The sequence below is a fragment of the Primulina tabacum genome, chromosome 15, assembly GCF_025594145.1.
Source record: "Primulina tabacum isolate GXHZ01 chromosome 15, ASM2559414v2, whole genome shotgun sequence".
Lineage (NCBI taxonomy): Eukaryota > Viridiplantae > Streptophyta > Magnoliopsida > Lamiales > Gesneriaceae > Primulina > Primulina tabacum.
This window is the reverse complement of record NC_134564.1, coordinates 3,191,403-3,203,879: the sequence shown is the minus strand read 5'-3', so window position 1 is coordinate 3,203,879 and position 12,477 is coordinate 3,191,403. Positions and strand designations below refer to the sequence as shown.

Below are 12,477 nucleotides of genomic sequence, written 5' to 3'. Positions count from 1 at the left end.
TGAGAGAACGACTCGAGTAGGATATACTTGAGTTTCCCTAAATCACATACTTATTTTTATTATTTACAATGATTTGAATTGATATGCTTGTTCTATTGATTTATATAAGCATGTATTAGATGAATATTAGACGAGGGATCTTGTGACATAAGTGCCGATAGTGATGAAATCGTCGCTGGCACATTGCACATTGTCACAAGATAGTGAATTGGCGATAGTGTCACAGTCTGTGACGGATAGGTCAAGATACCGGATGTTTGGTTATATCGATTGAATAGAATTGTAGTTTCTTCTATTACTGAATTCGATATAGGAATGCCAACGTCTGGAAACCGGGATCCCTAGACTAGGAATGAGTCTAGTCTGAGATATGAAGTCATGAGTTGATTGACAATTTTATATTGAGTATGTTTCAGATTTTGATACATGTTACTGATATTTCTTACATGCTTTTATATTGTTATATGATTGCATGTTTCGTTGATTTATACTGGGATATATTTCTCACCGGAGTTATCCGGCTGTTGTCGTGTTTGTATGTGTGCATGGCAACAGGTGGGACATGATCGGGGTCGAGGAGGTGAAGAAAGATCATGATTAGAGTGGAGACTACGGACTTGATTAGAGATAGGGTTTGGACACTTGATATTTAGTTGTTAAACCTTAGTTTGATTGATTGTATATAATACAAGACTTGTACTTTAATACTGACATATATATTAGAATGTATTTCATTACGTTCCGCATTTAATACTGTATTTTAAAAAGAAAAAAAAATTAGACCCTGTTTATTATAATTGATTAAATTTTCCCAATGATGATTAAGAATATGAGTAGCGTCCGGGTCCCCACATTATTAGTTCTAGTATGGACTATGGGTTTGGGCCCCAAGGGGTACCAAAGTTTTTAGAAGGGGGGAGACGCTACTAGTCTAGGTCTCGGTGAATTAAACACAAGCGCGCACGCCCGCCCGACCCGGCCTGGCTCGGCGCGGTGCGGTGAGGTGAGGTGTGGTGTGGTGTGGTGTCGTCTTTGACCAGTATTAATCTTTTTGGACCAAATTTATTTAAAGAATAAATCTTGTTGGTGTCCGACCAGAAGCTCTCAACGCAACACAGAAGCTGGCGCGCCCCTTCGCGTGTTCATGCGCGGATGCGCGCATTTCAGTGCATGCGAACAAAAGCCAACGCGCGGCCGCGCATGATGGTGCACGGATGCGCGCGCATCACTGGTTTCTGTGTGCGCAAAACAGAACCATGCGCGCGGCCGCGCGTATTGTCACACGCGTGCGCGCGCACGCCTCTGGTTCTGAATGCTTCAAACACTATACGCGTCCCTCGGCCCTTGGTTGGTGTTATCCAAGCCATTGCATACATGAATGAGTGTCCATTCATACATAGGGTGTGTCCCTACTCTAATGGTTGCGTTCTTTCACCGAAACAACACGTCTATTCACCAAAGATTGCACCTTTGTACGAAAGGTTGTGCCCATTCGAGGTAATCTTTGATGCTCTATAAATATCCCTTACCTGCATTCATTTGGCACGTTTTTTGCATCGATTTTCTTCCTCCATATTGCTGCAAAATTTCACTTCTGCTCACTTGAAAGTTATTGCATTTTTTGTTCGTTGCAATCAAGAGTTTGTTGTGCTGCTACTCTTGATAAAAGTCGTTGTATCTTAGAGACGATTGTCGTTAACGCAAAGCACTTGTATACGGGCAATATCGTCTTGCGGATAAAGGTATACTTGCCTCGACTGAAAGAATTGTTGCTGTTCTAGAATTTCGAGAAGAACACACCCCAACCAACAATAGATCACGTTATTATGTCTTTTATTAGATAGTTTTCATATACAATTATTTAAGTTATGTGAACTCACAAAATAATTCTAACATACACCGCTTCGGCCGGACATGTTATTCTGGCCGGATAAGATGAAGATCTATTTGTTGAGGTTGGCTTGATTTGTCTGGACTGAGTCTGAGAAATCCACTAATGGAATTGCCTTTGTCTCGTTTCTACTTTTAATTAATGGGATCTGTATGTTTCATTGAATTTTGTGGTTCTGGTGAAATTTCTAAAATATTTTTTGGTATTTTTTTTTAAAAAAATTGTAGCATTGGGCGAATTGGACCACTGGTCAATGGAGTGCTTTGAGGCGAAAGACTATTTTTAGTTTTTGCCAGTTCTATAATATATACTTAATCAATAAAAAATACATTTTGTTCCATCTTAACCACTAAGCTTCACCACATTATGAATACACATACTTTCAATCTTAATCTTAACTAAAAAAGGACCAAAGAAAAACCCTCAATGCCTTTGCCCATTTCCAGCATTACTTCCCATTACCCCATCACTAGAATGAGTAAATCAAGAAACTAACACGCCATTTTCTCCAACACTTGAAGTGCATCTTTCATGTTAGGCCTTTTTTGTGGGATCAATGATGCACAACTTAACCCTAGCCTAAACCATTGCAGCATGGACTCCTCATGGCCTGCCAAGTCTCGCCTTAATGCGACGTCGGCCACACTTAGAACCCTTTCTGGATCTTCCGCTACTTGATTGACCATTAATTGATCCAACTCTTGACCTGAGAATACCTTTCCTGTTAGGAGCTCAAGCAACAGGATCCCAAAAGAGTAGACATCCCACTTTGAGTTAGACTTAAGGTTCTCGAGTGACTCCGGGGCACGGTACGGACAGGCGGACGCCACAAACTCGACTGGATCTACGTTGTGGACATACTTGTGTTCATGTATGAGCCAGTGAAGCCCAAAATCGCTTATTATGGGATCCGTGTCTGGTGTAAGTAGAATGTTGCTGGGTTTTATGTTGCCATGCACATATTTTCTTTCATGGATGCATATTAGTCCCCTGGCTACACCTGTTGCTATATTGCGTCGAGCTTCAAATGTTAATTTGTAATGGGAGGAACCATCTTTTCCTGAAATTTATATTAGTTAGATCATCAAGTATACATAATTTTTAAGAAGAAAAAAATGGCAAATTTACCTTGAAAACACACAATTTGGAAAAAGAAAAGAAGAAAGAGTGAAAAGTTAAACAAAATCAAAGATTTAGCACGAAAATGGGATAACTTACTATAACAGGTACTGGCCAAGCTGCCATTGGAGACATAGTCATAGATTATAAGCTTCTCCTCATCACCCCAATGGAATCCCCTGATTCGTACTAAATTTTGATGTCGTAACTTAGCGATGGCCTTAACTCGGTTCTCGAATTCCTCGAATCTCTCGAAGCCATGTTTTCCAATTCTCCTTACAGCGAATGCAGTCCCATTTTGCAGCACAGCTTTGTATACAATGCTAACACCGCTCGATCCAAGAACGTAAGCTGAAGCCTTCAACAATGTCTCTAGTTCTAGTTTAGTCTCACCATCAACCATTACAAGGGACATTTTATCTATATTAATGATCCTTTCTTGCCGAATTTTGGGCTGATGTTCGATGTTTGAGCAAGGCCAAGAGGGGAGATTTCTTGATTCTTTTAGTACTGTTGCGTCTGAATCTTTCCCGAGTTCATATTCATTGGATGTTGCTTTCTTTTTATTTTGGTAGATACAGAGCAATAATACAGCAAGAAGTATGAATGCAGCTACGGACCCTACCACAATCCCGGCCGTTGCACCTGGTTTTAGCCCGTTGTTGGAAGAATTTTGAAGTGGGGTTGAGTCGATTATCTGCGGTACAGCTGCAATAGCTGGAGAAGCCGAAGGAACGGAACATATTTTCTTGATTTGTTTTCCACAGAGGCCTGTGTTTCCGGCAAAAAACTCAGTTTTTTGATCAGATAAAGGCACTGAATCTGGGATTTCTCCGAATAGATTGTTGAATGAAAGATCAATAGTAGCATTTGGTGGTATTTTTCCTGCAAATTCTTCATTCAATAAACCTGAAATCCTGTTGGATGAAAGATTCAAGAAACTCAGATTTTCCCCATCAAAGTCTTTAGGCAAAGATCCATTCAACAAATTGGAAGACAGATCCAAGAATTCAAGAGATTGGATCCCACTTAAAACTGAGCCTGAAAACGAGTTTCCCCTTAAAGACACCACTGTTAAATTCTTCAAGGAAGTTAAACTTTTAGGTACATTTCCGGACAAGAAATTATCAGATAAATTGAGAAACTTGAGACTGTTAAGCCCTGAAAAGGACTCTGGAATCACACCGAAGATTTCATTATTTGCAAGAGAGAGGACCTGAAGTTCTTGATTATTGAAAAGCGAACTCGGCAACGTTCCATTCAAGTAATTGTTTGAAAGATCAAGAACTCTTAGATATTGAATGAAGCCCAACTCCTCAGGGATTGTTCCAAGAAGATTACAATTCGGGAGGGCTAAGCTTACTACTCGAAAAACATCTGGCGCGCCAAAGTAGGACTCGACTCTAGCACATGTTACACCAGTCCATAAACATGGTGTAGCATCAAAATAGTCCCACTTATTTAGAACTGATGAAGGGTCTTTCAGAATGGAGTTTCTAAAAGAAAAAAGGATAGCTCCATCCAAGTTGATGGAAAATGAAGTAGTAAAAAGAAAGAAGAACAGCGAAAAGAACCCGCAAAGATGCGGATAGCTACCGCTTCTAATGTAGTTCATTTTCACAAGAACTGAAACAACATGGAAGTAGTTTTGAGAGAATATATTTCATGATGAGTAAAGGCACGGAAGGTAAAACAAGAATGGAGATGTTTGTTTTGGTGAACCTAAAAAGGGATGCAAATTTGAGAGGATTTGGTGCAAGTAAAGGGAGCAGAAGCAAGAAAATAAGAAGGGTAATTTAGAGTGAAGTTTGAAGGTATTGTGTATTAGGTAGGTTATTTTTTAATTTTGCGAATGGGTGTATGGAACTAGCTAATGAATTCAATGAACTAGTGGAGTTGATCACTGTATTCTACTCGTACTTCAATCTTAAAGCTCTTGAATTCAACTACTTCCACTTTTTGATGAGATGGTATGGAGATTGAGTATTTAATAAACTTATCGTGACTTTTTTAAAAAAAAATAATTTGAAGATATTTTAAAATATTCTAATAACACATGTAATTGTTGCCTACTTTTCTACGATAATATATCTAAATTCATTTCTTTAAGCATAAAAACTCGTGTGAGACAATCTTACGGGTCAATTTTATAATAAGACAGATTTGCAACTCGATCTGATTTATGAAAAAATACTACTTTTCACTTATGTATGAATCAGGATACTCGTCTCACGTAAAAATCTCCGTAAAATTGTTTAACAAAAAACCTAATTTTCTTTTAAGTGTATGTTCATGTAAATATATATAGTAACTTCTGTATATTAATACATATTTTGTAGAAAACAATCATCTTAGGCTGCGTTTGGATTGGAGGATAGGATAATGAAATAATTAAGAGAGAAATGATAAAAAGAATGATTGAATTAGAAATATAATATATAATGATAAAATAATATTATGTTTGGTATGATGGATAAGAATGTGATAATTAATAATTTTTTGATGAATTGACAAAACTGCCCTTCTAATTGTGTGTCGGTGGGGGGCGCCGGCGGGGGCGGCGATCGGGCAGAAGCGACGGTGGTGGTCGGCCGGAGGCGGCGGCGGCGGTCGGCCGGAGGTGGCGTCGGTCGGCTGGAAGTGGCGGCGGCGGTCGGCCGGAGAAGGCGACGGCGATCGGCCGGAAGTGGCGGCGATCGGCCGGAAGTGGCGGCGGCTGTGGCCGGCGGCAGGGGTTGGCGGTGGGCTGTCGGTGGAAAGAAGTGGTTGTGAATTTGAATTTAGGAGAAGTGTAAAATTGAAAAAATATGATGGATTAAGAGTGAGATAAATAATCCTAAGGGGTGAGTATGTATTATTTTAACATACCTAATATAACCTAATCATTCATAGGAGGGATAGACTTGGTTAAATAATCACCCGTACCAAACATGTGATTAGGTGGGTTAAAAAAAATAAACCCACTTAATCACCCCTAGCCCCCTTGCTATCTTATCATAGTATAGGCCTTTTAGTTAACTGTTTTCCAATTAATTGATGAAGTTTGAGATGAAATTACATTATATAATAACTTAATTCTCAATAAAATCAAAATTATTAGGCAAATTAGTCATTTTATATAGCATTATCTTTTTTTAGCCTTTTTTTTATTATTTATCAAATAACACTCATTTTCTGCCATTTGGTATTTTTATTTATGAAAATATCACTCATCTTTGTAAAATATTAAATTTGATGTATCTATTGTGTTTTGTTATTATTTATTTACGAAAATATCACTCATCTTTGTAAAATATTAAATTTGATGTATCTATTGTGTTTTGTTATTATTTATTTACGAAAATTCTACATTTTTTGCATTTTTTAAATTCTACCATTATTTTTCTTAATTCTACCATTATTTTTCTTTTTTTAGGTTATAAAAAAATGTACAAGCACGTAATGTGTGAACTACAGTACTAGTTTATAACTATGAATTAACCAAAATAATAATGACGGGAATAAGAAAAAAGAAACATTTGATTGCCACTTTAAATAAATAAGATATAGAGTCCTGGCCATTTGCATAAAGAATAGATATCTTATGAGACAGTCTCATGAATCTTTATCTGTGAGACGGGTCAACTCTATCAATATTCACAATAAAAAGTAAAACTCTTAGCGGAAAAAGTAATATTTTTTCATAAATGACCCAAATAAGAGATCCGTCTCACAAAATACGAGTCGTGAGACAGTCTCACGCAAGTTTTTATCGGACATAAAAGTGAACCAATTTTCAATACATATATCTTAAAAACATGTAAAAGTTAAAAGACAAGAAATGCACAAACTATCAAAGACTTCGTTTTGATGAGCCAAATCCATATTTTTTTCAAAATACGTGTAAAACGGTCTCCTCACTTTTCCATAAAAAAAAAAGCAACACAAAAACAAAAACTCCTTGAAGACATTAAAATCGCGGAAGGCCTGAATCGAAAATTTGCTCCCCAAACGCGACTATAAGCTATGCCAACTCTACTGTTGCCTGCAGCTCGCTCTGCGGTCTCACCACCACATGCGCCGTGTACGGCGGCGCTGCGTAAGCCCTTGTCGTGTAAACTTCCCCCTCAATCACTACGTTTCAGCAGCACCATAAATCCTCATTCATATATCTCTTCTTTGAAATGTGTTAGTGGTTTATCTTCTTATTACTTAATTCTCAATAGTCACAGCAGAAAATCCCTAGCTTCGGTTCCCATTTCTGCTGCCTATAGCTCTACCAATGATGATGGCAAGCTCGCTCAGGTATATTTCCTTTTCGCTCTCTGTACGCATGTTTTTTGGCTGGATGGGAAATGCAGTAGCCTTAATTGATGTTTCTCTAACGACAGCCGAGTTTAATTTTTTTTTAATCATTTTCAAGTATCGTGTTTTGAATTTAGGGTTTATGATATTTCGGTTTGTTGGAGATGAACTTGTAATTATTTCATCTTAGGTGTTTTATTAGAATTAAAGGTCAGATTGTGTTCTCAATTTAGTGTTTTTTCCTTTCGCTGAGCATTTTAACAAGATGTCTTGCAAGCTGATGAAGTTTATATTTGGGGTCTTCTATTGAAATTGTGTAATAATCCATTAAATCAGGGAAGGATGATCTTCAAAAAAGTGAAAACGGAAATTAATCCAGTATTTCGGTATCCTGCTTATTGGATTTTCTTATTATATTAGAATAACGAGGGGTCCCGATTGTTGAAGCAATGATTAAGTTGTACATAAAAACGTCAGTTTGAAATGACCTTATTAGGTTTCAAAGAGATTAGAGAGCACCTCGAGGAGTTTCAAGAGATTGGGAAGTTTTGGTTTCTGGGGACAGCTAGTTTGTACGGTAGTTGCGGCTACAATCCTTTCATTTTCTGTCATTATCACTGGGAAGATTACGTCGCCTGCTACGTTTTATTCAACTGCTGGTGGTATAGCGGCTGCATTCATTTCTGTGTTCTGGTCATTCGGCTATATTCGGTTATCTGAGAAACTTCGGAAAACAGCCAATGATCCTTCTAAGGTAATGTGCAATCATGCACAATTAGCGTTAGATTTAATGTTTGAGCTTCAGTTGGCCAGCGTTACCTACTGCCCTCTAGTTCATACAATCTGTGATCCCATTTTTATGATTTGTATGTATCTGTCGATTTTTTTTCACTTTTAACTACTTGGGTGGAGCATTAAATCTTCAATTTCAAGAAGTTATACCCTTTTCCTGTCTGAAAATGACTAACATGATTTTGCCCGACGATTAATACTGAAAAATTTAACAAATCACTTTTTGGGGATGTGTTATATAATACTTGACACATGGAAATTGACGAGATGATTATCTTAAAACACGCCAGAGATGGTGTTTTGGACTGACCAACCATCTTTACTTGACACATGCAAATTGACGAGATGATTATTCTAAGACTATTTTGGGATTGTGTTATATATATATATATTTACGTCGAAATAAAGTTTATAGCATGCTAACAACCCAAATAAAACACATACTTGTCCATTTCTTTCGGATGAGATCAATCTTTCAATTCTTGCCTGCATAAATTGAGAAGATTTTATTTTTGTAATAAACTAAATATTAAGGTTGGATTTTTACCAAGTTCACAAGTCTGCAAGCCTTATATGCCTGGTTCACATGAGCCATTCTAATCCTGGACTTGGCCTCAATTTTAGTCCAATTACTATGCAAACTTGATGAACCAAGTGGAGCCTTGTCCCTACCTGTAGCCAACAGCCTGTGCTTGTATTTGTGCTCCCACTAACCACTATTTAACTAAGTTTTTAATACTTGTATCTTTTCTAGCCCTCTCTGATACATAACTTGGAATATCCATCAGTGAACTGACCGTGATGGACCCAGCAGGGGGTGGGGGACAATTGCCCCTGTCAAATAGGTTTTTTAAAGTTTTGTTTGTAATTTCTAAAAATTGATAGTTAATAGTTTATCCCCCTCAAAATCCATTCAGTCACCCTTACTCACCCCCATGTAGTTTTGTCCCATCTTCTGAATTCCTAGATCCACCTATGGAAGATACCCACTATATCAGTACATATGGGTATAAACTTAGTCAGTACGCTGGTTATTTCATACCTTGTAAACTTATTGCAAGTTGAATTTGTTTTAGGCTCCACCTCGTGCCGATGTTGTAAGAAGTCTAAAAAATGGTATAGCTGTAAATCTCTTGGGCATGGGTGCTGCAATACTCGGTATGCAAGCAACTGTAGGTTTATTGGTGGCCAAAGCTCTTACAACCTCAGCCAATCCTTATTACCAAGGATCCTCTCCTGGGAGTAGTCCCGTTCTTGCCTTGGATGTTTTCTTGGTGCAGGTATCCTTCAGACTTTCTGATCGTCTGATTCATGCATTGTGCATCAAAGTGTACCGATGTTTACAGGGAGAGCTACAAATTGGATTGGTTGGGATATGGGTTTGAAAAATGGATTTTTAGAAAATTTACACTGAAATTTCAAATTTTCTTCTCATTGAAGAATGAGAGGATTGGCTCTTGCTAGATTCATCCTCGGGGCCTTGGCTTGTAAGTAGGATGTATTCTCATCACATTTGCTTATTTTACAGGCATCTGCAAATACTATACTTTCACATTTTCTAGGATTGGTAAGCTCGTTGGAGCTACTGCGATCTGTCACATTGCCCCCTTCGGAAGGTGCCCCGAGTCCTAAGCTTGCATGAGGTATTTAGTATGCTTAGAAAACACAGTCGAAAATGCAGTTCATAAGCCATTTCAATGGTTGTTTTTGGCCTAAGAAATTGTATCCAACTTCGAGCTTAAATCTTTTTTTATAGGTGAACCGTTTTGTGTGGAATTTGTGCGTGCTAAACGTGTATCACACTGCCAGCATTTGGAAAAATAAAATCTTTTTATATTTTCCCTTTTAAGTTTGTAATTATTTTATAGCTGCATTGAACTAGTCCAGTAAAAAGGGGAGTGGCCATGTCGCTAAATTCAAATATTGTATATATTAAATACAAAATTATATATATATATATATATATATATATATAATGAGGACTATTTGAGTATTTGATTTATGTTTTTGATTTTTAATGTTAAATAAACAGCTAGTAAATCGCACTTGAATTTATATATAAAACTAGAGCAAAATGGTCTTAGGCCAATACTTGATGATGATATTGTATGAACTCGATATCGACTCAAATTTATAATATTTCACTTGGTTTTTCCTCAAAACAAATTCTCTATTCAAATGGTGACATTCGAAATTTCCTAACAAAAGTTGCCATTTCAAATTTGTTAATTTTTAAAATAAAATTATCAGATCTAAATCGATTGATTCAAAACAAGTATTTTTAGTTATTTTCTCGTACTTTAAATTGTATCTTTTTAAATTATTACACCTTCAAAACAGTTAAATTAATCACATTTATTTTATATATCATCATTTCTTTTTTAATACTATAAATATTGTCAATTTTAATTTTAAATCCATTTTTGTATGGTCATGTATATTTATTTATTATATATTAATTTGGTATGGTCTGGGTTGTCGAGTCAAGGCCCTGAAGCCCAATCATTAAATGATTCTGTGTTCTTCCTTGGATTCATAATTTAGGGTTTATGGGTTTGCAGTGACTTCCTGAAAATGTCATCTTCGTCAGGCAGGCCGGCTTCCGTAGCTGCCGGAAATTATCAGGTGGTTCAAGTGGCGGAGAAGGCGGTTTCTTCACTTCCTCCACGGCCTCCACCTTCCTCTTCGTCATCATCTGCTTTAGTAGAGTACACACCGCCTGTAGCTGCTCCAGAAGACGAGGATCTCGAAATTAAGCTCCGCCGCATTATTGAATGTGTTCCAGTTCGTGTCAACAACACCTCCGGTAGTTCTGCCGGTTCAGGATCGGGTGACTTCCATCAGGTTGTGGCTGCCACTAGTTTCTTTTATTCTGTAATCGAGATCGATTTATCATGTGACACTGCGAGGTTTTCACCGACAATTCATGATTTTTCTGGATTTTATAAACTGCAATCGATATGATATATACTTTGTAACCACCGCAAATTAATCACCATAATTTCCAAGAAATATAATCCCAATGGGATACTTTTTCCTTCAAAAGGTATCGACCTGCTGTTGGCCATGGCTAAGTTTCTTCTACAATGGTCAGGTTCACATCGTGCGTTTTCATTCATTAAGTGAGTCTAAACACAGGAACCTGCTGTCGATTGCTATTCAAAATCTTTATCAAACATTTCTGAATTTGAATGAAAAGGATAAAATGCAAATTTTGAACTGAAAGGTGTTTAGAGTTCATGCCTCTGTATAGTCGAGTCACAGCCTCGGTGCTTGTTTGTCTTAGATATTCAGAAGCTTTCTCAAAAAAATTTAGAATTTAAGAAAGATGAAGAATGTAATTTTTGGAGTGATTTATGTTTGCTGAAAGGCTGAAACAGTGAAGGTAACTAGAGTATATGCCACTGTACACCGTGGTACTTGTGTTTGGTCAAGTGGTTTCATACAGGGTAGCATCTGAAATAAGGAAAGTAAACTTGAGGGAATATAGCAAATATCCATGTCTGGTAGTGCAAAAACTTGGAAACTATGGTCTAATTATTTTCAACATGTCTTCTATATGGCTTCAAAACTATGATTTGACTTTCGTGGAATGATATATTGCATGGGAAAAAATAGAGAATTATCTTTCTCAAGAAAGGGTGGAGGCAAATGGATTTATTACGAAAAAACAGAGCAAGTCTCAAGATAAAAAACAGAAACTGATAACTATTTGTCTATCTGGTACAACCTTATCTTGTTATTCTCGATTCCCTTTTAATTTTATTTTAATTACGAATGTATACATTTTTGTTGGTTTATTGATGGTGACAGTATCGGCAAATGAGGCGAAAGGAACAAGATCGGCTAGCAAGGATGGACGTCGACTACAAGAAGAGGAAAGAAATTTCAGAATTCAACCAGAGAAGAGACGAAAGATTAAAAGCTGCAGAGGAACGTACGCTGAAGAAACGTTTAAAACGTCATAAGAAAAAACAGAGAAAGAAAGAGAAAAAGAGCAAACTGATTGAAAATGGAGACGAGCATCAGAATGAGCAATCATCAGACGATGATGGAGATTCGGATAATGATGAAACTTAGAACCAAGAAAGACAAGTCGGATGCTTACGCTCCGAATCCAAACGAGCAAACCAATCAGAAAAAGGAAGGTAGTTTTCTGTGAATTGTAGGTTGATGATGTTGCATCAATGTTGTGTAAAGTAGAATTTCCGACAAGTTGAATGTATAATCTTTTTTTTTGATTCCACAAGTTTTGGCAGAAGGGAAAAAAAGAACAGTTCGCCCTCAACATTTACCTTGTAGATTTATTTGACCATATCCTGTCTATTGATCAAACGATTAAAAGGTTGTCTCACGAAAAAAACACATGTGACTTTCTTGATTCTGGAGAA

At 37.1% G+C, this 12,477-nt stretch overlaps 3 protein-coding genes across 4 annotated transcripts; 2 read left to right on the top strand and 1 right to left on the bottom strand.

Annotated features, from left to right (window-relative positions):
- Positions 1-2,207: 2,207 nt before the first annotated feature.
- On the bottom strand, positions 2,208-4,749 carry LOC142527163 (receptor protein kinase-like protein At4g34220). The gene is made up of 2 exons (XM_075631888.1): positions 3,110-4,749; positions 2,208-2,951 (listed from the first exon to the last, which is right to left on the bottom strand). The coding sequence occupies exons 1-2, from the start codon at positions 4,623-4,625 to the stop codon at positions 2,383-2,385; spliced, it is 2,085 nt and encodes a 694-aa protein (XP_075488003.1). The 5' UTR covers positions 4,626-4,749; the 3' UTR covers positions 2,208-2,382.
- A 2,213-nt stretch (positions 4,750-6,962) lies between these two features.
- LOC142527484 (protein TIC 21, chloroplastic-like) lies at positions 6,963-9,935 on the top strand. Of its 2 annotated transcripts, XM_075632296.1 has the most exons (5): positions 6,963-7,294; positions 7,791-8,048; positions 9,163-9,366; positions 9,615-9,729; positions 9,843-9,935. In XM_075632296.1, the coding sequence occupies exons 1-4, from the start codon at positions 7,016-7,018 to the stop codon at positions 9,726-9,728; spliced, it is 855 nt and encodes a 284-aa protein (XP_075488411.1). In that variant the 5' UTR covers positions 6,963-7,015; the 3' UTR covers position 9,729; positions 9,843-9,935. The 2 variants fall into 2 exon arrangements, with proteins under 2 accessions (XP_075488411.1, XP_075488410.1); XM_075632295.1 differs by having other exon boundaries at positions 9,615-9,935.
- A 653-nt stretch (positions 9,936-10,588) lies between these two features.
- On the top strand, positions 10,589-12,384 carry LOC142527773 (uncharacterized). The gene is made up of 2 exons (XM_075632703.1): positions 10,589-10,930; positions 11,900-12,384. The coding sequence occupies exons 1-2, from the start codon at positions 10,661-10,663 to the stop codon at positions 12,164-12,166; spliced, it is 537 nt and encodes a 178-aa protein (XP_075488818.1). The 5' UTR covers positions 10,589-10,660; the 3' UTR covers positions 12,167-12,384.
- Positions 12,385-12,477: the final 93 nt, after the last annotated feature.